Source organism: Dermacentor albipictus, chromosome 4 (genome assembly GCF_038994185.2).
Source record: "Dermacentor albipictus isolate Rhodes 1998 colony chromosome 4, USDA_Dalb.pri_finalv2, whole genome shotgun sequence".
Lineage (NCBI taxonomy): Eukaryota > Metazoa > Arthropoda > Arachnida > Ixodida > Ixodidae > Dermacentor > Dermacentor albipictus.
In genome coordinates, this window is record NC_091824.1 from 173,516,974 (window position 1) to 173,539,770 (window position 22,797).

The 22,797-nt window shown below is 45.2% G+C and overlaps 1 protein-coding gene across 2 annotated transcripts in view; it reads left to right on the top strand.

The window, feature by feature from the left end:
• Positions 1-11,152: 11,152 nt before the first annotated feature.
• The window catches only part of LOC135913610 (BTB/POZ domain-containing protein 6-like), a 202,301-nt gene continuing 190,656 nt past the window's right edge, over positions 11,153-22,797 (top strand). Inside the window, exon 1 of one of the 2 annotated variants that reach the window (XM_070537834.1) lies at positions 11,153-11,443. Coding sequence is in view for 1 of the 2 variants with exons in the window: in XM_070537830.1 (XP_070393931.1) it covers positions 12,753-12,756 (4 nt within the window). In the remaining variant the exon portion in view is untranslated. Of the gene's footprint in view, positions 11,444-12,626; positions 12,757-22,797 lie in introns of those variants that run through there. The other variant, XM_070537830.1, reaches the window with a different exon arrangement.

Sequence of the window (22,797 nt, forward strand, 5' to 3'; positions counted from 1 at the left end):
GATTGGATGCCGCGACCTCACGCTTAGCAGCGCAACTGCACAGCCAGCGCGAAGGGCTGCTTGCGCGCTGTGGCGAGTCGTCTGGTGCAGCAACGAAATAACGGAAGCTCTCTGGAAGAGGTTTTCGTCCTGCAGTATAGAGCAGAAGAGGATGGCTACGACGATGATTACTAGAACGAGGTTGAACTGGGTGAAATTTGTTAATTACCTGACTGATAATGCCATTTGGCGCGCAAGGGATGTACCCCCTGGTAAACTATTAGTTCGCATGGTTCAGTGACACTATAGGAAGTACAGAATCTACGGTAAAAAACAGTCGCGCCGAAACATCTCTAGCAGCTGTCTAAGTATGCGTAAGCATTGCGCCACTAGCTCATCTCCGTGCAGCCCGGTGTCACGTTATAGAACTTGATACGACCACTATAATATAAACCACAGCGCTGCGGCGACACGAACTGCTGCGAACGGCGGCGCGAGGTGAATCGATTATGCAAGCAGACTTCTGCCGCGCCAGGTGCACTGAAGACGTTCCGATCATTATCAGCTGTTATCGCCCTTTAGCGCCTTATCCGTAGGCGTCGAACCATTATGAACCGTGATCAACTGTACTACGGCGGTGGCTGCGTGTGGTGCGGGCCCTATCTGGAAAGCGATCTGCGATGGGGACAGAGTGCGGCGAGTACTGATAGCTTCGTGGACGCTGTGTTATCGCCACTGAGTTCGCGCTGAAGCGAGAGGCACCACGAAGGTGAATTCGCTCGCAGCTGCGGGCCCTATCTTGAAAGCGATCGTCTTACGGGACTGACGGACGGACATACGGACAGACGGTTTTTCTCGTTGGGTAAGCATAGAAATGCCTGGACATAAAAAAAAAACGACACAACGGGCTATACATTATACTGGGAAAGAAATGGAGGAATCATGGAAGGGTATTATTTGCCATACAATCCAGTTAATGGGAAGATAAAAGTAATCTCGTGCAGTTTTCACTAAGATCCGTGGCTAATTCCCCATCACGGGTACGACTCATATTTAAAAGGCCACATCAACCAGCAGGACGCTGCGACTAAAGCGCCCAGAAATGTGAAAAACTAAAGGCTATACCCCAGTGCAGAAAACACTAAGATTTAAATTGTTGGTGTTGCTATTATTATTATTATTATTATTATTATTATTATTATTATTATTATTATTATTATTATTATAAAGAGTGCACATTTTATACCATTCTTATGGCACATGCTACTCTAGTCATTGCAATATCTCCTTCGTTTTCCTTTTCGTTTACTTTGCGTTTCTCGCTTTCAAATGGGAATTTTCTTGAGCTGCCTCCTGCCGCCCGATTCTTGGCTTATTCTCCTTACTTGGCGCGAGACATGACGGATGATGATCATCATCATCAACGAGTGGGTGCGTGCCAGTATTTCCAAGGATCTACATCTACATGTCGCATAGCGAGGAGAACAGGTCTTCGCAGGCCACTTCCTCAGAAGCGAGCCAACGGGAACAAAGCGATGGAGCCTCCGCGTCCACGTCTGCACCAGGCAGCGATCTTGGCGAATCCGGACTCGGAAGTCTCGCGTCGGAGGCCTCGCTCTTCGGCACGGACGAAGCAGCCGGGCAGCAAACGAAGCCACCAATCCTGGTGGACAGGACTGCGGGGAAGCGGAAGCCCTCTGCCAGCCGCCGCCGGGGTAGACGCATCACCTGGAACTTGACTCCCGACTTCGAACCAACAGCGGCAGCGACTCAATCTTCGAGATCCTTCCCCGGCATCGGCTGCCTCGCCGTGTTTGTGGCGGTAGGCACTTGCCTCCTCGTGCTCGGGTCGTTCTCCCTGCTCGATAGCTACCGCGACGGCTACTTTCTCACTGCCGTAGACAGCAGGACTTCCGAGTACAAGGTCGTCGTTCATTCCGTCGGCTTCAGACGCGGTCCAGCAGCAGCGCCGCATGCGACGCCTGGCAAATCCGTTTCAACAAGTAGCCCGGTTTGGAAAACCCGCCGAGCTAGGCTCCATCCGCAGAAATACCACCAGAGCCAGTCTTTCTGCATCCTCAACGTCTCGTCGTGGTCCCTCGGGCCCGCGAAGCACACCAAGGAGTCCGTTTTGACAGACCTGGAGGAGTACTGCGTCATTTTTGTCTACTGCGACAACGGCGATTCGAGTGGACAGCGACGTCCTGTGCATTTGCAATGGGGTCAACTGGTGGGCAGACGTCCTGATGGCACGGTGAGCATGCTCGTCGGTCTGCGCATTGGGGAGGCGGCGTTTCGGAAGGTCCTAAGCCATGGCACCCCACGAGCGCGATTCGTGCGCAACGTCCTTCGGTTCATGGAGAACAACGAATACGACGGCATCCGCCTTTGGTGGAGCGGCGCTGCGACCTGCAATTTGAACGACCTTGTCGGGGCAGCGAGAGCGATCGGCGACGCGTTAGGCAAGAGACATTATAGTTTCGGGTTCTTTCTTCCCTACGACCTGCTACCCAGTGGTGTCTATTTGGCGAGGCTAGCGAGGCTGAGGAAAGCGTTGCGTGGCGTCCCTTATGGCCTACTGCTGTACCCAACGTTTCCCGTATTCAGAAACCTAACTAGTTGGCCTTCTCCAGGCGACATTGCCATTCCCTGGAAGGTAGCCAAGAACTATATCTCGTTGTGCCACATTCTTCCGCAACAGCCTGTGTGGGTGACGCTGCACGAAATGTGCGACGTCAGCAGAACGCAGCGCATCTCCGGTCTAGCCTCTCCGACTACCGCCGCACTTTTCGAGCCGTGTCGTCTGCTTAGGGATGAATCGTGGGAGAAGACGACCCTTCGCTTTCACAGCTACGCCTGCAAAGAACACAACGGCGTCCTTTACCAAACGGCGGCCCAGGCTGACACGTTTCGGCACGAATTTCTTGCGGAAACGAAGCTTCCATGTGTCGGATCCATCGGAGAAACTATTGGCTGTGAGGTAGAAGACAGCGCAGTGACTTCGCTCTGATCTTTTTGAAAGGACGCTTCTTTTAGTGCGCCCATTCTTACGGTATTTAAATAACTAATTATCAACCTGCAACGATTTCACCTGACAACAGCTAGTGCTCCCCAAACGACTCGGTTAAGATCTGCGATGTTTTTTTAGACGGCTGTGTCTATCCTGCTATAAAAGGAACTTTGCTGAGTAACCAAATTTCTTTTTAACGGGCTTGGTTGTGAATGTTGCTGTAATCGCCGATGACCATCACGGCATCGCCGGCAACTGTAATGACAGAGCAGACAAGTGCTGCTGTGCGGGCAGTGCGGCACGAAAGCAGCAGCGCATGGATTGCCGGCAACCGTCCGGCTCCGTTTCGTTCTTCACGCGCGCGTGTGTACGTGCTTGTCCGTCGCAACGCATTTCTACACCTCGCTTTTCCACATCGAGTGTCCGGTGTGCCAATATCGGCGTAGCAGTTCACTCCAGCTGCTTCTAACACGTTTCTCTCTTTTCTAAGCTTTATCTCCCTTCGTGCGTTTCCACGCATAGACTTCGCTCAGCGGTGTTCCCAGTAAATGAGTACTGAATGACATTTGCTTGCTTGTCATGTTTGTATAGTGGCCTTCACGAATGCTTACTCAGCACTAATTGGAATGGCTGATAGTCCTGCATGTGATGTTTGCGCATGCGAGGAGAACATTGACCACATATTGTGCCATTGTCCTCAATTTCAAGCACAAAGACAGTATTTGTCCGACACATTGAGGAAACTAGACGATCGTCCTCTGAGTGAACAGACAATATTAGAGCACCGTCCCGACCGATCATCGGCTCAGAAGGCAGTGAAGGCACTTTTGTGTTTTCTCAGAACTTCTGGTTTGCTCGAGCGACTTTAACTGAAGTGCTGTTTGTACACGTACCTACACCTTCTCTCTCCCTTCTTTCTCTTCCCCTTCTCCCTTCCCCCAGTGTAGGGTAGCCAACCAGACTATTGACTGGTTAACATCCCTGCCTTCCTGTATTCTTCTCTCTCTCTCTCTCTTGTATATGTTAAGTGAAAGTCCGAACTTTACAAAATACTATAAAGCGTCAGAGCGCCCTAGAGTGGCAACCAATACGCATGCTATGTTATGTCACTGAAATAAATTGTTAAGAACATCTCATTTGGCTCCTCACTCAACCCGTGCCACTTCGGGATAAATGAATACTCGTCAATGGTTCTCGAAACTGCATAGGTGTGTGCGCACACGTCAAGCGCTTATGACGCTCGGAGGGAAAGAACAAAGAAGTCTGAAAGCGACCCAACTAAACACTTCTTTTGTTTATCGCATGGGCTCAGTGTAGGTAACATTCGAGGACTTGATATAGCCAGCTCCATCGACAGCTCTTGAATAGCTTCACAACCTGGTGTAGTAGAACTCCGTACAGCGTACACTGCAGTGAACACGGGGCAAAAATTACTGCGTGCCAAGTTGCAATAGTCGTGGGATTCACGGCAAACATTTGATGTTTCGTAAGTGAGAGTCTAGAATGAAAATGTAACTATTTAGTTGCGATAACGTCGAAGTTTCACTTTAGGAGTTGTTCTGAAAGCGCATACATGCCTGCCAACAACCATGGTGGCAGCTGCCGCATGACACATGACGCGCATGAAATAAATGTGATGTGCTTTCACAGTTCTCACAATTTTGAAGTTCACAGCTTGAGTGATTCGGACGCCGTCGGCACATAGGCAGAGGAAACCACTGTTGCTCCATGACAGGGTCAAACTATTACCTGCAGTTGTGTGGCAAAGTGAGTATAGGCACGTCTTTTTAATTTCTGGAAACAATAAAGAATATCGGGACAACCTGGACAATGTGTAATTTTCCGGGACACCCGATGTAAATTCGGGACATTTCGAGAGAACAATGTTGCTGAAAACTAGGTACAAGCAGTTTCGTAGACGCGTCTACGTAACTCACATTTATACCGAGACACGTGAAACCGGGACACGCCCCGGAAATCCCAACTCTAGGTATGGGGATACATGTATACATTATCTCACCCCTATCCAGCGATATCACCGCGGCTGTGCCGGAGGCTCTCCCGCGGGCGCAGCCCGGAAGAAACGCGCGCAGCTCTCTCGTTCTTTTTCATGAGCAGCTTCTTCACGCGAAGCCTCATTGTTGAACGGCTTTAGCAAATTTTGCTATTTGTCGTGACGTACGTCTCTGTAGTATTGATGACGCCTGGTCTGGCATTTTGAGACCAACTTTCATAGGTGCTTATCAACTTTAATGCTTTCTAAGTGTCATCGCTTTGGGTGCGAAAAACGTGCGCAAATGTTCGTACAGTTCCAAAAAGACGTGTCGGTACTCCTTTAAGCTCTGCGTAATTAATAGAAAATGTCTTGTGAAAATTCAGTGTTCTCAAATTACTCAAGAATTTGGTTTTATTTATTGCATTACCCTTGCACATATATAGATTATCTAAGGGCCGTATTGCCCCGTTTTCTTCCAAGCTTCGACGTGCCTATCTGTAATGCGGCACAAGAACTTTGATCACGATGTTTTCGTGCCAGAAGAAGCAGTCGACAGAAAAATAAGTTCCACTTCTGCTGCGGTTTAGTGGTCGTGCCGTCGTCGTGGGACCAGCTGTGTTTAAGCGCGGCTATCTTTGCCTCTTCGCACCTTCGGGCGCTGTAGTTATACCAGAAAGAGAGGCGTTTGCGCTTGGGGCTTCCGAAATACGTTGCCAACGCCATATTACACCTGGAAGCGTGAATCCCACCCCCTTGTATGTCGACATCACCTGACTGTCCAGATTTACTTAGGGCTATATGAATAACTTTCAAGCAGCTCTCAGATAATTTTCATCTCCGATCCAGAACTATTATTTTCTGCTCATTGACTCCGAGTTTCATGCACCACAAATTATAATTGTTCAAACTTGAGCCACTGAATGTGCAAATTTCTGATGAGATTCCCCTGAATACCTATTCTAATTAACCGGAAATTTCTTTTGATAATATTTTTCCAAGCCACGCGAAACTACTACCTTATGGCATCTTAATTGGATTACTACAGCGTTATCCAGAGACACTAGCAACAAAGGCGGACATTGCGATAGACGCATTGCAATGTGAGGAAATGTGTGGCATAGGAATATTCTATCCTGCATTCGACTGGTTCCTTTTGTAAGAGTAGCCTGGCGCTGGGCCCATTTTTATCGCTGAGGTTAATACAGTAAGTCTAGCTCTAGGCAAATTAAACCCTTCAACTAAAATATCTGCTATTGTTACAGACTCACTATCCTCCCTTTCCGCGTCTAGTGATTCGCCAACGCTAAAAAATATTTCACTTGCTAGGCGCTGCCCACCTACAGTGTGATAATTTGATTTGGTTACCTGGCAATAAAGGCTTGTTTTTGAAAGAAGCTAGCTAATAACTGATTCCCACATGTGTGTGTAAATACGAAGCACATATACACAGAAAATGACAAATCCGTTCTGCAGAAGCCCGTAAAGTGGGGAAAACTTCATGAAAAGAAAGAATTGTCATCCACCCGTATGTGGCACCAAGCTGCAAAACTTCATGCTAGAGTTTGGTCATTTAAAGTCCGATTTCATCTGCAGTATGATCATTTACAGTGTGATGATCATTCGCCCTCGCGTTGCCATCTGCTAGCCTCTTGGTTAGCTTAGATGGTAGGGCGACCGCCCCGGAAAGGCGTCGGGCCTGTGCTAGATGCCCGAACTAGAACATTTTTTTCTTCTACTGCAAAAGCTTGCTTTCTGAGATACTGGTAGAGGTCTCCTCCTTTGTGAGGTCGTGTTACACGACGGGTGGACGAGTATGCTTCCCTGTCGCGAATCTTCCTCCACCTTGCGGGCTTCGGCAAAACTGATTTGCCAGCCGTTGGGCATGCGCCCATTGTTGGCTAACGCCACGGGGCGGGTACGTGGGCCCGGACAGACAAGCAGGCCGAGTGGAAAGAAGCGGAGAAGTCGTCAACAGGAGCAGCCGAGCGCGCGGTAAAGAGTTCAAGCGAGCAAACTGGCCCTTGAGCGTACATTGAGCGAATTTGGTGCTTGTCTATTGTCCTGCTCGAACGAGCATTGAGCGATGAGCCTGTCGAGATACGGAGAAGTGTATAAGTCGGCAACAGAAAATTCAAGTCGGCTACAAAGAATTAGTGCGAAAAAAAGTACATTTAGTTTGCGTCATATTGTACTGATATATTTCGATCATTAGCGTTTCATTTTGTATAACATTTACATTTAACATCTGCGAGATCGAGTGCTCTCCGCTGCTAAGAAAGCTAAGCTGAATACTGGGAATCTTGGCTTTGAGGCTCATGAGCCAATTTATGCAAACGAACATATTTGCATTTGAGAACAAAATACCGTTTGGCAAGGCACGACATGTGAGGAAAGAGAAGAACTGGAAATATGTTTGGGTTTCCCAAGGGAAAGTGCTTACGCGAAAGGCGGACAATTCGCCTGTTGTGCACATAACTTGCGAGGCGGGCTTGTCCCGCATAGGTTAACTATATAACGCTTGTTAGCTAAGAATAGCTTTTATTTTTGTTCAAGTATGGATTTCTGATCTTCACAGGTTGATAAGTTGATCGGAAACATTAACACATGTTCTATATTTCAATGCAATGTTCGCAGTATTCATAAGAATTTAAACTCGTTAGTTGCATGTATTTCACGTAATAAATCATCGTTTGGCCTAATCGCTGTCTCGGAAACATGTCTTAAGTATAACGAAAGAATCGATATTCAGGGATACAAATTCTTGTCGCGACCCCGCGATTCTCGTTCGCGAGGCGGAGATGTCGCATTTTTTGTTAAAGAAAACATCCATTTTCAAGTTATGCCTTCTCTCTCAAGTACTGATGAATATATGTGGAAGCGCTGTTTACACGACTTGATTTCGGTTTAATTGCTGGTGTGGTTTACCGACCTCCTAACTCGTTGATGGCACCTTTCCTGAGCATGCTTGAGTTTATTCTGGGAGAACTATCTCGAGGATCTGGTAGTATTGTCGTTATGGTTGGTGATTTTAACATCGATTTAGTTTGTGATGCGCAAAACAGTTATACGCTACTTCTCCAGTCATTTGAATTACGGAATCTTATCACAGAACCTACTCGCCTTACTGACACGTCCAGCACCTTATTAGGTCACGCTCTATGCGATATAGATACTGGGGCGTGTGCTGGAATTTGCTCTGATCAGTTGCCTATTTTTCTTATTATGCAAACCAATCCACCCAGACAGAAGTCGCGTACGAAGGCTCATTATAAGCTTCCTCGCAGAAACCTTGAACAATCTGATTTTTACGTCTTGTATGACAGTGACGTTAACATTGGATATCTGAAATTTGAAGAAACCCTTACAAATGTGATAAATCTTAGTAGCATCCCCATAACGCGTAACAATTACAGTAAGCCCATCTGTCCCTGGATGACCGATTCAATTCTATTTGTGTTGAAAGAAAAATATAAGTGGTACCACAAATGGAAGGAACACTGGCCTAACCCCTATTACTGGAGCCAGTTTAAATGCTTCAGGAATAAATCAGTATCTCTTACGCGGAAACGAAAAAAATACGATATTACTCCTCGATGGCACAGCAGGCCGACGGAAACACGCAAGAAATATGGACTATTGTAAATGATGTAATCGGCAATCACTCAAATCAGCCTGTATTGTCCCAACTAGTCAATCAAGCCACAGTACATGCTTTTAATGACTACTTTTCTAACATAGGCCGTCACTAGCCGCGCAGTTTCCTCCCGGTTATGAACCCTCCGTACCGATACAACCTGTTAGCGATAGCTTCGCAATGCATGATATAGAGTTGGTGGATATTTTAACAGTTGTGAAAAACCTTTCTGTAAGTAAGGTGGCGGGACTAGATGGAATTACTTTCAGGTTACTGAAAGATAATATAGATATATAAGGTATTCATCTGTTGCACATGTTTAATCACTCCTTGGAAGCGGGAAAATACCCTGATGCCCTCAAAGCAGCAAAGGTAGTACCAATTTATAAGGAAGGAGGTCGTTCTCCCCCCAGCAACTATAGACGAATATCTGTTCTGACCAAATTGAATACTTTGTTTGAGAAAATAATTTTTGCGCGCATGCAGGAATATATAGGTAAACGTAATGTTATTTGTCCTAATCAGCATAGGTTTCATCCTCATAGATCCACATCATCTGCAGTTCTTGCAGTTACACAATTGATTAATACAGCATTACATGATAAAAAGATTGCCGTTGTTGTATTTCTAGGCTTGAAAATAGCATTTGATACGGTTAATCATATAATATAAATGCATAAACTGTATACTTACGCTTTTAGGGGGCGAATATCGGATCTGCTGAATAGTTATCTCTCGGAGCGGAAGCAGTATGTTGTAATTAATAACCTCATGTCAGCCTCACATAGTGTTTCGATGGGCGTTCCGCAAGGCTCAGTCTTTGGGCCCGTCTTCTCGCTACATGTCAACGATCTTCCGTCGGTGTTAACGTGCTCCGAAGTTTTATTATACGCTGATGATACGGCTTTATTTTTTGTTGAGGATACCATTGAATAACTGTAAGGCAAAATAAATCAAGAGCTTGGTCGTGTCGCGAAACGGTTCACGCAGAATCAGCTTACACTTAACATCGACCAAACCAGTTTTCTAGTCTTCCATTCCAGGAGGAATGAAACGAATTGCGACTCCCTGTCTATATTTTTGAATAATGTCCGGTTGAACAGAGCATGCCGCTACAAGTATCTAGGTGTTTGGTTTGAATCGGATATGCATGGGAAATGTCAAATTGGTAAGGTGTGTTCCAAATTGGCGTATGGTTGTCGTGTATTGTTAAAAGCCCGTCAATGATTCGACCCTCAAGTTTTACAGAAACTGTACTTTGCTTTTATGCAGAGTCACCTTTATTAATGTTTATATTCTTGGGGCAGTATGCACAAAACCTATGTAGAACCTGTCGTCGGTCTTCAAAAACGGGCGCTACGAATAGTTCCTTTTCAAAACATACTGATCCAAGTAAACCTCTGTTTCAATTGCTTCGTGTTCTGCCGTTCAGTGAGGCGCTTAAAGTAACAGTTGCTCAGGCAGTTAATGCAATAATACGCTATAATAATCCGCTACCTACCACAATATTTAATTTCCCGGCACGAAACACGAGGGCAGCTACTAACAACTGTATTAACTTACCACCATGTCACAATGTACACGGACAGAGACTCGTGGAGTTCAACGGTGCTCTAACATGGAAGGCATTCCTAGTCAGCGCCAAAGACCAGCCAAAACTTTGTCTAGTGCTTGAAAAACTTTTTTCATGAATGCTCACAGGGTCTTTCTATTTGTAACCCCTGATGTTATAAGACAGCCTTTTGTTTAGTTTATATTTTCCATGTAAAAATGCTTTAATAACGTGTGTTTAAGTTGTCTCGTGCAAGAAGTACGCTGTTCTTATGTCTATTTGGTTACTGGACCCCAAACTAGCCGCCAAGGCTATGGGTCCAAACAGTACTGTGTATTGCGTGTATGCAATGAATGAAATAAATAAAAAAAACACCAAATAAAGCTTCGCCTAACAACGATTTTCTTGCACATGAGTGTAAGATTCGTGAATTTGGTAACGAACTCAAAGCAACAGAAATTTCAGGATGACCACTACAGATTGTAATTAAAGGTGTCTTCAACAGTACGGCGTGTCGCTATATACATTGCTTGAATGCTAAACTTATTAACGTCGACAGCCATAGGGAGATGGGCTCTGCCGGAATTTTTTTTTTTTTGTGCCACACAGCTGTCTCTTAAGTGTCCCTCTGCATTTTTTTCTTTCAGTCGCCTTGCGAGCCGGTACTGCTGCCCCGAATAGCGAAACTACCCAACAGTTACTTTCGTTTTCGGTGTCAAAACGTGATAAATATTAACGCAGCATGAGGAAGGGAATATTTTTGAAATGAAGTAGAAAGCGCAACTATACGCCAGTGCCCCTTTAATAGACCCTCGGACGGCACCACCCTTGCGGGGAAGCAAAAGTTCCGCGAAATAAAGGTGCGGCGGCAGCCGTCCTGGTGACGTCATGAACCGAGCTTGAGCGGCCGTCCTCCTCGCCTGCGCTCATCGATCGAAGCGCGACCAGAGGGACCCGATCCAGCGGGAGCGCCGCCGTCGACGCTCTGCTGACGTAGCGGCCGCACGCAACCATGGCTCAGCTCTAACAGCGCTTCGGCGAAGTAGGAAGCAGCTGGAAAGGAAAGCAGGCACAAACCTGCTCCCTGCGCTCCCAGCTCCTCCGCCGAGATATAGCCGGCGTCAGTGAGTGTGTGCGTGTGCACACGGAGCACTGCCTCGCTCCACAGCGATCGCCTCGTGATGGCCTTCGGATTACCGTGACGTGCTGATCACCTGCTTGGCAGGCCACTCGAGAGGAGCGAGATTTCCAGCCCGAAGCCAAGCGCTGACGGTGAGTGTGGTTTTTTCCTGTGGCAGCTAAGCCGTGCGTTGCAGCCCACCCCCAGGAGATGGAGTACAGCGTAGTCGCGTTTCATTCTCGACGCCCTGGCGAGCCCATCGATCGCAGCCGACCGAGTGCGGCGTGCCAGGGCGACATCCCGGCCGATCTGCCGGCGCGGCGTAACTGCACACAGTCTGCTACGCGTGGCAGGCACACGCCGCTGCACACGCTTGTGGGCTTCGCTCGTCACCCACTGAAATACTCCACCGCACCTTTCCTCCTTTGGCGCCCAGTGCGGTTCAACATTGAGCTGAGAGCCTCTTCTTGTGAGTACAGTGGTGAACACCCATTGGCTACTTGGCGTTGCAAAAACTCGCGACACGCCCTCGCGACACGCTCTCTCGTTTCACGAAGAATTCGTATGACACATTTGGATACTGCGCATGTCAAGCTTCCTCTGTTAGAATCATATATTGTTTTTGTTTGTCTAGTGCACGAATGCTTGACTCTTTTAGTTGAGGCTTTCTCGATCAAGCTGGTTATATTTACGCGAAAAAGGCAGATCCATAGATCAAGCTTTGAAAGAGGCATAAAACAGCTAGCGGGACCTAACTGGAACCTTATAGGGGTGCAAGTCTTACGATGAGCAGAGAAGCATCCCATGGCAACCTTTCCTGGTGTTTTATTCGTAGTGGCTGAACAGAATTTATTCCTGGCACCCTTCACGCACACAGCCAGCGAGTACATTTTGCGTGGCATATGAATGGCCTGCCGAGCGGACGTAGATTTTCTCTCGAACAATAAATAACCACACAGCCTCACTGACGCTCGCGGCCACTGGCGGCGGCGAGGGAGGTTTGAAACAGCTGGCACAAAAGTCTGACGCGTTCCATCAAATCTGCAATGTTAGCGAAACACATTTACCGAAAGTTTAAGGCATTATCAAGAGTTGGCTTCCTCTAAGCAGGACTGCCTTCTGCACTTCTATTACTACGCTTTCATACTCGACGCTGCGGCTCAGGGAGAAGCTACGTGCATCAGCGGCGCAGAGAAATACGTCAGATGTGCAACATTTATTTTTATCGAAGTGGAAAAAAAGGTCACTGGTAACACTACAGTGGCCACGGCTGCTGCATTTTAACTTGCAGTCCTGAAGCTCGCAGAATTGGCGTTCTTATGGCAAGTCAACCGCATTGAGTGACGCTGGAAAGAATACGTAGGCACGACGAAAGGAAGTAGAAAGCCCATGATAACATTCGTGAAGCTTGCTGACCGGACGTCACCAGCACACTCGCCTTATATATCCGAATCTCAATAAATGGGTAAGCGTTACATTACAGTAAGACGGAAATGATGCAATGCCTAATGCAGAGGCAAATTGTTCAACATTAACTTAAACCTGCCTCAACCGCCCTTGTAGGGCGACACAGCAGTTCACGCGGTAGGTCGCCGTATCTCGGCTCACCTTGCACTCTAGCCACTTTGCTTTTGTTGTACAATGCTATTCGCAGTGCACCGAGTTTTTTTAATAGTCATTGCTTCTGCTTTTATTTAGAACGTCGTAGTTTCTCTTCGGGTTTTCTTCTAATATTATATTATGACTGGTCTCCAAACTAAAATTCTTTTCCCACTATCAAAATGCTTTGTCTATAAGGGAAAATAACTTTTTCTACTATCTTACTTATTCTTGGCTTGTCGATCATGTCGATCGCTAAGCTAAAATGTTATCGCGACAGTGTGAATTTTCACAGGCCTAACCATGCTGAAAAGAAAAGCGTCGTATATAAATATATAAGCCTTGTGTTGTGTATGAATGCAAGTAGTGGTGCCTAACGGTGCTCAGTAGTACCCAGCGATCACAGCTGTAGGCATGGCACTGTAGCGGAGGCTGGCTTGGAGTAGGAGAAAGGAGCGTTCCGGTCGTAAAGCTGGACTAGTCCATATTAGGTGACAGGCGTCTGCTTTCGTCACTGAAAGAAGAGAGAGAGAGAGTTTGTACACGTTACACCCAGTGGAAATTGCGGCCAGTTTAAGTACTACAGGTGACAGCCGGTGTGAGGATTAATTTTCTTTCATTGTACTGTATAGGTGGCTTTGCTGCTTCATTTAAAGGTCGTGAAAGAAGCGCACTTTACAATAGCAGCGCTTTTAAATGTGAATACGCGCGCATAGCACGTGATCCCGCGCCTTATGCGTACCTGAGGCTCTAGCTGTGGCTCTCACAGCACGTGGAAGCTACATGGGGAAACCAGCGTTCAGAGCTTGCTAATGAGGGAGTAGCCATGGACTTGTGAAAACGAAGCAGATATTTTTGCCAAAGCTATCGTCAAAGAGCCTACATACCTACAAAACATGCTTTCTATTTTGAACTCCGCAAGCACGTACAACACAGGAGCTTCTTCTACGGGTCAGCAAACTCCAAAAGCTGCTTCCCAACAGAGCAGTTTATAACCTCACGTACCATTTTCTTTTTTTTATTATTTTCATTATATTAAGCCATCCTCCTGAAATTTCTTTTTCATCAAAGATTTTTTCTTGCGCATTTTTTTCAGGCAGAGGGCAGTCACGCAGTACTTTTTAACGTGTGTGACACATAGATGAAGAATCTCTCCTCTGTTGAACTGACATGCTTGTTTCTTTCCCTGTGACGTCGCACGCGTTCGACCATCCGGAACCATGCAGCAGGAACAGCACAGTTTGCGTGAAAGATAAATTTAGCCAGAGGCTTCCGGGCAAACCCAGACGTTACTTTGGCAACACTCCAGAGGAAGCCGCAACAATCTAGGACTCTGGTTTAGGCTCGGCGAGTAGTTGTCGATGTTTTCAGTATCGGTGGCGTTTGCTCAAGATGAACCGACAAAAGGTGCCGATAAGAGGGCTATTACGCTTTATTTCTTTGGCAAATGTCCGCTGTGGCTTCTGGTTACAAATGTGCTTCTTGTTATTTCAGAACTGTGTTAAGATGGTGGATTAACTTATTAAATAATTTGTGGATTTGTGGATAAACGGTGGATCAACTCTATAAGCGCAAGCTGATGGAGCCGATTAAAAACTCGCGCACTGGACTTGCTTTATAATAAAAAAACACATAGGACAACCTAGCAGTGAAACAGTGGTCCAGCACCGTTCCCTAAGACTAATATGCTACAGCAGTTTGCATAATTAAAAAAAATCATTGGTTTATTATAGATTGCAAATGTTGGTAGCAAGTAAAATACGTAGCCGGCTTCTCCACAACGTTGAATTGCTGCATGAATGAAAGAAGATGATATACTTAAAGAGAGACCTTGTAGATATTAAGCAGCTCTCACGGTCGTCACGCCTGCTGTCACAGCCCGTCACTTTGACAAGCCTCGCTGGACACAAGTTTTGACATTGGTGAGCCAGCCGTAATAAACTATCTGCTATGAACGTATCCAGGCCTATCTGCATCGCGAAAAAAATCCGCCCTGATAGGTCACCGAGCACAATCGCTACACACTAAGCGGGGGGATGCACACATATGCTTGTCGGAGATTGCGATTTTCTCAACTTCCTCTAAATGAACAAAAAGCAAAGCTTTAATTTCGTACGTGCTTGGTAATGACATTCGTAATTATCCAGAGTACGTTTTCTTTAAAAAATATTCAGAAGTGTCGGAATTATGAGCATTACATCTATTTGACTTTGTACTTCCACCAAAAAACATATAACAAGGTAATTCAAAAAGAGCGTTGAAGCTTCTGTCAAATATTGTTCCCCATATAGGCCGTTCACTGAACATAATCAATACCATTCACATTGCAATTTGCTGCAAAATAAATGTTTCAACATTCACATCCCAATATGAGGGCAATTTTTCAATGAAATTTTTTCCATTTAAAAATATTCTCGGAGGTAACATAATTGTTTTAGTTCATTAGATTAATTATACATATTACAAAATTTTTGCAGAATATCGCTGCAAAAGTTTGTAAGTTGCCGGGATAATGCGCCTTTTGTGAGCAAAAACAGAGTTTTTCAGAAGTCGAGTTGATCTTTTAAGTTGCAGACGATCGAGCCTTAAATGCACCACCGGATACAATTTCTAGCAACATTTACCTGACAATCCTTTCAAAAGTTATTTCTTGCATTTACTCTATGTTTCCTCTTTCGCCAGCTTTTTCAGTTATTGTGCTTGGCGCCCGCAATCTCTATGTGCGTCGCCCTCGTGAGCATGAGCTGACCACGTTATTGACGCAGGGTAGCAAATCGATTGCTGCAGGAGCTGCGCTTTTTCTTCTGCTTGGTTAGAAAGGAGACATCCCTGTATTCTGAGTGTAGCACGTAAACATGACAATTCTGTTAGTACTAAAAAAAAATTGAGAATTTCTACTACGACGAACAAAATCGCTGATGTACAAAGAAGTGCGCTGCTGGCAAGTGTCAACAATGTAATTTTCGGTGAATATTCGAAACTCTGAAAAGCTGAAATCAGTTATGAAGCCACATCCCCAACTGCGAAAGCAAAAAACAACTTTTTGCAAGTTTTTAGCTCTTTAAAGAGGGAGTTGTGTCAATTTACTATTAAAGCAGGTCAATTTCTACAGGCGGGAGGTAACATCCGGTGCCATTTTTGGAGCATTCCTATTGGTCGTTTGAATTCTTAGGCATTTTTAAAAGATAATGACACAGTGACAAATTATTGATCTACTTTATACTTCGGAGCTTTCATAATGCATTTTATATTCTCTTATATCGTAGTTTTTTTTATATAGTTCATTAAAGGGCAAATATCTGTATGTGTGTGTTTGGCTTTGCTTAGGTGGATTCTTGTTTGCGTGATCTTTGTGTCTATTCGCGTTTTTCGTTTGGTACTGCTCAATTGTACGAAACCTTGCTTGTATTTATTTTATTTTATTGCTTTATGTGGCTATCCACGGAGCTTTTGTGAAATGCCCGTGAACACCGGGTGACTGTCTTTTGCGGTCTATGTCTCAGGCTACGTGCAAAGAAATGCGTTTTATTTTCTAGGCCTTTATTTAATTGTACAATATTGCTAGGTCACAAATGTTACAACCGGTTTGCACCATGACACAGAGCTATAACGCGCCACACGTTCGCACTAGTGCCTTCCGGAAACGGTTGCACTGATCTCGCCATTGCGGAACATTTGCGCCCGTCGAGTTTGTCATTCTGCCTGTTTCGATTCGAGGACGGCGTTCGTGGAAGTCGCGCTCCCGTCTCGGGCGCGGCTGTGCCGAGAGCTGACCGCGCCCTTGATTGATGCGCGAGAAAGTGGGCAGCGCGACTCGTCTTATCTGACCGCCGCGTACGCGAGTCGGTGCCCGCCACGAAAGGATTCCGTACGCGCGCCCTTTTCACTCCGAAATGCTATGCTTAGGCTCGCCATTATGATGCGTAGATGCGCATCCAAGCGGTCGTCCAACGAGTTCACCAAGGAATTCTAAATCTACACGGCTCAATGCGGAGCGCGCAGACACGCAGAGACGTGCTCGAGTCCCTGCGGTATACGTACGATGTGCGATGTACTGTCGTATACAAACAAAATATGAACACGAAATTCAAGCACGAACATGCACATAAATTTGAATATTCTGTAGATGGAATACTGCAAAACGATGCAATTATTGTCATCGCCTATACAAAGGGCACTCTATTGCGCCTTGCATGTCCCCTACCTCCAGCGCAATTTTAAGAGTTTGCTCTAAAGGCCCTCACAGCGAAGGTATTAAGGGGTGTGGCAAAAATTATATGGCAAACTATAGAACCCCGATAAATGTATAGGCGAAAATGTGGCGGAACAACAGCACTAAATGAAACGACGAAAAATCACGCGCCATTCCACTGCTGTGAAGGTGAATTACCAGCGAAGCTGTTTAGCAGACGACATAGAGGTGACACAGAGTTTAGATCAAAGGTACGAGCAAATTTTGTTTCTCTCTAGTGCCACGCGCACACACACACACACACACACACACACACACACACACACACGCGCGCGCACGCACGCACGCACACACGTACACACACACACACACACACGAACGCACGCACGCACATTTATTCTAGATCGGTGGCACACGAACGCGCAACAAATTTTATTAATCGCTGTGCCTTAGTCGGTGGTCTTAGTAGGACTATGTTCGTATCTTATATACAAAAGCTTATACGTCTCATCACTTGGATATGCATTTATTGTCCTGATAGGTGGTCATTTATTTCATTTATTTGTACATACTGCAGCTCCATAGGAGGGCTATTGCAGGAGTGTGTAAAAACAGTGGTAACGAAAAATAAAGTGAAATCAACAATGACTCTTACAACATTTATCAGATAGTCAAAGAACTGGAAAATCGTTTTCATCGAATCTTAAAAGGAACGAAACAGCAGTATGCATACACATAAAGTATAAACTAAACATAATTTAAGTAGCACATGCTGGTTTTCATAAAGAGCACTTTCGAATTGGCTTATCGGGAGTGAACGAAGGCAGCCAGGTAAAGAATTCCATACTTCTATTGTGCGGGGAAAGAAGCTGTACTTGAAAGTATTTGTACGGCCATAGGAAGGGTTAAGATAGAGCTCGCGGAAGTTACGCGTGCAAGAAGGCTTGGTAAAAGATATGCAAGCTGTGTTAGAAGTGTGATAGGACTTGTTAATTATGTTGAGCAAATATTTTAATGATTCCACCTCACGACGTACTGAAAGTAATGTTAGTTGCAGTGTAGGGAGGGCAGACGAGGGTGAAAAATAGTGGTGATACCGGTGAAAAATGAAACGGACGGCTTTTTTCTGAACTGCTTCTAGTTTGATTATGTTGTTTTGGTTATGGGGTGACCAGACTGTTGCGGCATAATCGATAACGGGGCGAACAAGAGTTTTGTGCATTAAGAGTTTAGTTGGCTTCGGAGCCTTTTGCATAGTACGACGTAGGTAACCAAGTTGTTTTAGGGCTTTTGAACATGTTTGGTCAATGTGTGTAGTCAATGAGAGATTGTCGGTAAATGTTACGCCAAGGTATTTGTATTGTGGAACTCTGGTTAAAGGTGACCAATTCAAAGAATATGTCCCAATTACAGGTGCTGCTCCTTTCGTGAATGACAAAACAACCGTTTTTTTTAAAGTTAATGTTCATTTTCCATTTTTCGCACCAAGCACCGAAAGAGACAAAGGAATCGTTCAGTCGCTTATGACTAGCCGCAGAGTCAATTACGTCGTATAAGACGCAATCGTTAGCACAAAGACGAATGCTGAAGAAAACATTTTTGGAAGGTCATTGACATAAATTAAGAACAATAAAGGACCCAGGACGGATCCTTGAGGAACCCCGGAGCCAACTTCAAGTATGGATGACCTTGCAGAACTAAAGTCGACGTATTGGGACCCGTTAGAAAGGAAACTTGCAATCCAATCGACCAGACGGGAATGTTTTAATATCGAATTTAATTTTTGCAAGAAGTGAGAATGAAGTAATGAATCGAAAGCTTTAGAAAAATCAACGAAGACAGCGTCAATCTGTTTACCGAGGTCTAATTGATAAGCAATGTCATGGGTGAAGTCGGTTAACTGCGTGATAGCACTGAAATCACATCTAAATCCGTACTGAACATTCGTTAGAAAGTTGTTCGACTCAAGAAAATCTATTATGTGTTTGTAAATAATATGTTCCAGCATTTCGCACGATTGGGAAGTTAAAGAGATTGGTCTCTAATTGGTCACGTCTGTCTTGCTACCTATTTTATACAAGGGTATTACTCTTGCAAGTTTCCATGATGAAGAAACGATTCCTGTTTCTAGAGACTTATTGAATATAATTTCAAGATAGCGTCATGTCCATTGTTAATATCGAAGTAAAAACGAATTCGGAGTACCATCTGAAGCACTGGAGTTTTTTTGTCTAAATTTAAAATAAAATTAATAACGCCATTAACATTAACTGAAATGTCGGAAATCGAAAAATCTGAATCATTATCAAAAGCAGGATAGACATGACGATCGTTTGCATATACCGAACGGAAATTTTCATTGAATGCATTGGAGATGCGTGCAGGGTCGTTTACAATTTCATTATTGATAGTCAATGAAGATGAAGAATCAGTAGTAGGCATGACATAATGCCAGAACTTCCGAAGATTATTTCTTAGCAATCCTGGCAGTTCGACATGAAAGAAGAAATCTTTGGCCATATTCATTTTCAAATTTAGTTCCTCTTTGGTAGAGGTGACTCTAGCAATTGCATCTGGATCATTACTGCGTTTTGAGCATCTTAGTTTTCTAACGCAGCGTGATAATTGCAAAATTTCTCTAGTCATCCAAGAGAAGGCACGATTCTTTTTCTTACTTTTCAACGGAACAAAGCATTGAATACACAGCTTTGTAATGCTTTCAAATTGGTTAACTAGTGTATTCACGTCACAATCTTTACTGAGTGTGCAAAACTATTCGAAACGTTCTGATAAAACATCAAGAATAGTCGTGTCGTCAGAGCGATTAAAGTCGAAAAAAGTTTGAATTTCGGCACGCGGTTTACAGACTGGGCAGTTTAGCGATATAAACACTGCCTCATGATCTGAAATTCCGTCAATAATTTCACACCCAGACAGCTTATCAACGAGGTATGAACTGATGAACACCAGGTCAAGAAGTGCGTTTTGTTTTGTTGCGCTACCAACTGCTTGCGTAAGCCCAAAAGATAAAGAAAAGTTAATTAGTTCGCTACCTAAAGAACTGCAATGTGATAGTGAGGGCCAGTGAATATCTGATGTGTTAGTCTGCCATTAGAATTAAACTAGATGCATGAAAACTGTGCTTGTTAATATAATCGGCGAGTAGAAAAAGATTGTCGGGTGAGGAGGCAGGTGGATGGTAGAAAACAGAGACTATGATTGCTTTTTGCCTCGGCACAATTTACACCAAACAGACTCAAGATCTTCTAGAGGACAGATAACCGAAAACTTTAAGTCAGATTTGAAACAAAGGGCGACACCACCTCCTCTGCCAGTTTTGCGGTCTGACCAGACAGCTACATAGCCGGGTGATTTCAGAGTCATATATGTGATCGTGAAGCCAGGTTTCAGTGACACCAATGAAATGAGGGGAATATGAGGCTACCAGGGAAATGAACAGCGGAAACTTATTTGCTAGACTTCTTGCGTTCAAATTCAAGAAAGTAAGCTTGTAAGAGCCGCGGATATGTCAATGCGAAGACGACGTAGCCGGGAGAGTGCTTGGCATGCCTTCAGAAAGACTTGAATTGTTAACTAGGGCGTTATCTGTATCATTCCAGCTGTAGCGGACATCATTTATAAAAACATGGTCATAACGCAACCTAACCACAGAGCCATGGTCAAGAAAAGAAGAGGTTGCTGCCCATAGCTTTTTGCGACTGACACGTACATTAGCCGAGAAATCTTCAGCAATGTAATTGTTCCTTTAAGCTTTGAGACAATTTTCATGATTTCTACTTTGTTCCTAAAGTCTAGTACTCGTAATATAACTGGGCGCAATCTACCTTCACGTTTGGTGCCAATTCTGTGACAACGTTCAATGGGCGGGCATTCAAATTGAAGTTTCTCTGTGAAAAATTGGTGTACATTAGACAAAAGCGTATGTGTGTCAAAAGCGTGTCAGCATTATGTTCACCAAGTCCGTGCAAAGTTATATTGTTGCATCTGGAGCGATTTTCAAGGTCATAATTTTTTTAGTTAGTTCTGAAACGGCCTGAGATAAAGAGCGTACGTCAGAACCGGAATGATCAAACGACACTCTAGGATCAGCGCTAGTGTTTTCGAGGGCGGCCACATGGGATTCCAGCGCGTCAAAACGCTTGTTCACAGTTTGCTGGAAAACGTTGATGTCAGCGATGTCACGAGCCATCATTTTCTGCCCAGCCAATAGTTCGGTCAGCATTCGGGAAATGCTGTTCGAGTCATTATCAGTTATATCACATTCATATGAGCACGTAGTTTGATCAGAATTACTGGTGTTGCGAGTCGTCTTTCTCGTAGGACCGGGATTTAACTACACATCACCGCTATAGGACAAGCCGATTTGCGCAGAACAGCGCATGCATAAAATAAGACAAAAAGCTCTCGTACCTATCGTGTCGATAGGTACACACACATTCTCGTATCACCTCTGTTATTAAATGCGTAAGCATTTCTGTGCCTACCCAACGAGAAGTTTAAGCGATGGCTCATACCACCGTAAGCAACCAAAAGAAAGTTATCTGTCTGAGAATCTTCCGACCTTGCAAATTGTGCCTATGGATAATTAATGTACTGAAAATTCATACCCAAGTCATGAGGCGTATAAGCCTTTGTATAGAAAGAAGCGATTTTGCGTCAAATTCGGGAGTAAAGTTTTGCAGACGCAGATTTAGTGACGGACAGGAAAAATCCATGGAACCCTAATCATCAACAGTTTCGCTGTTAAAACGCCACAGAATCAACAATACCAAAAATATTAAACATATTGTGGCGAATGGACCAGAACTAGAAGAAAAGATACGCATCGTTCAATTTTTTAGAAATTCATGAACAATAGTCGCATTTATTTCAGTTGCGAGTGTAGGAAGCAGCCGGTTCCAATCGGTAATGGTTTTTGGTACGAACGATTTGGCAAAAGTTGAAGTGCCGCATATGACGCGTTTAAACTTGAAAGAATGGTAACGGCATGGAATGACCACTTAGGGTGAGTGAAAGAAATCGCCATGAAGCAACGGATGACAGTAACGTTTGGGAAAAAGAGGTAAACTAGCAAGTTTACGACGACGGGAAAGGTTATCAAGACCCGCGCGAGCTTTTAACGCTGTGACGCTAGTGAAACGTGAGTTATCTGAAAAAACTCAGTGCCCTTCCACTCTGTGAAGAAGGATGACCAGCGAAGCTGTGTATGTGGGCCCCTAATGGCGAACTGCACTTCCCCGCGGGTCGGCCCGGCATTGCACCATCTCCGGCCTCGGCACACGTATGAGGAGTGCTTAACGCCTGCTACACCTCCACCGCGGGTCGGGTCGGCATTGCACCATCTTCGGGGTCGGCCCACGTACGGGGAGTGCTTAACGGCTGCTTCACCTCCGCCGCGGGTTGGTCCGGCATTGCAGCATCTTCGGGATCGGCCCATGTATGGGGAGTGCTTGACGCCTGTTTCACCTCCGCCGTGGGTCGGCCCGGCATTGCACTATCTTGGGGATCGGCCCACGTAGGGGGAGTGCTTAACGCCTGCTTAACTTCCGCCGCGGGTCGGCCCGGCATTGCACCACCTTCGCGATCGGCCCACGTAAGGCCGTGATTAACGCTTGCTTCGCTTCTGCCGTGGGTCGGCCCAGCATTGCACCACCTTCGGGACTGGCACACGTATGGGCAGTGCTTAACACCTGC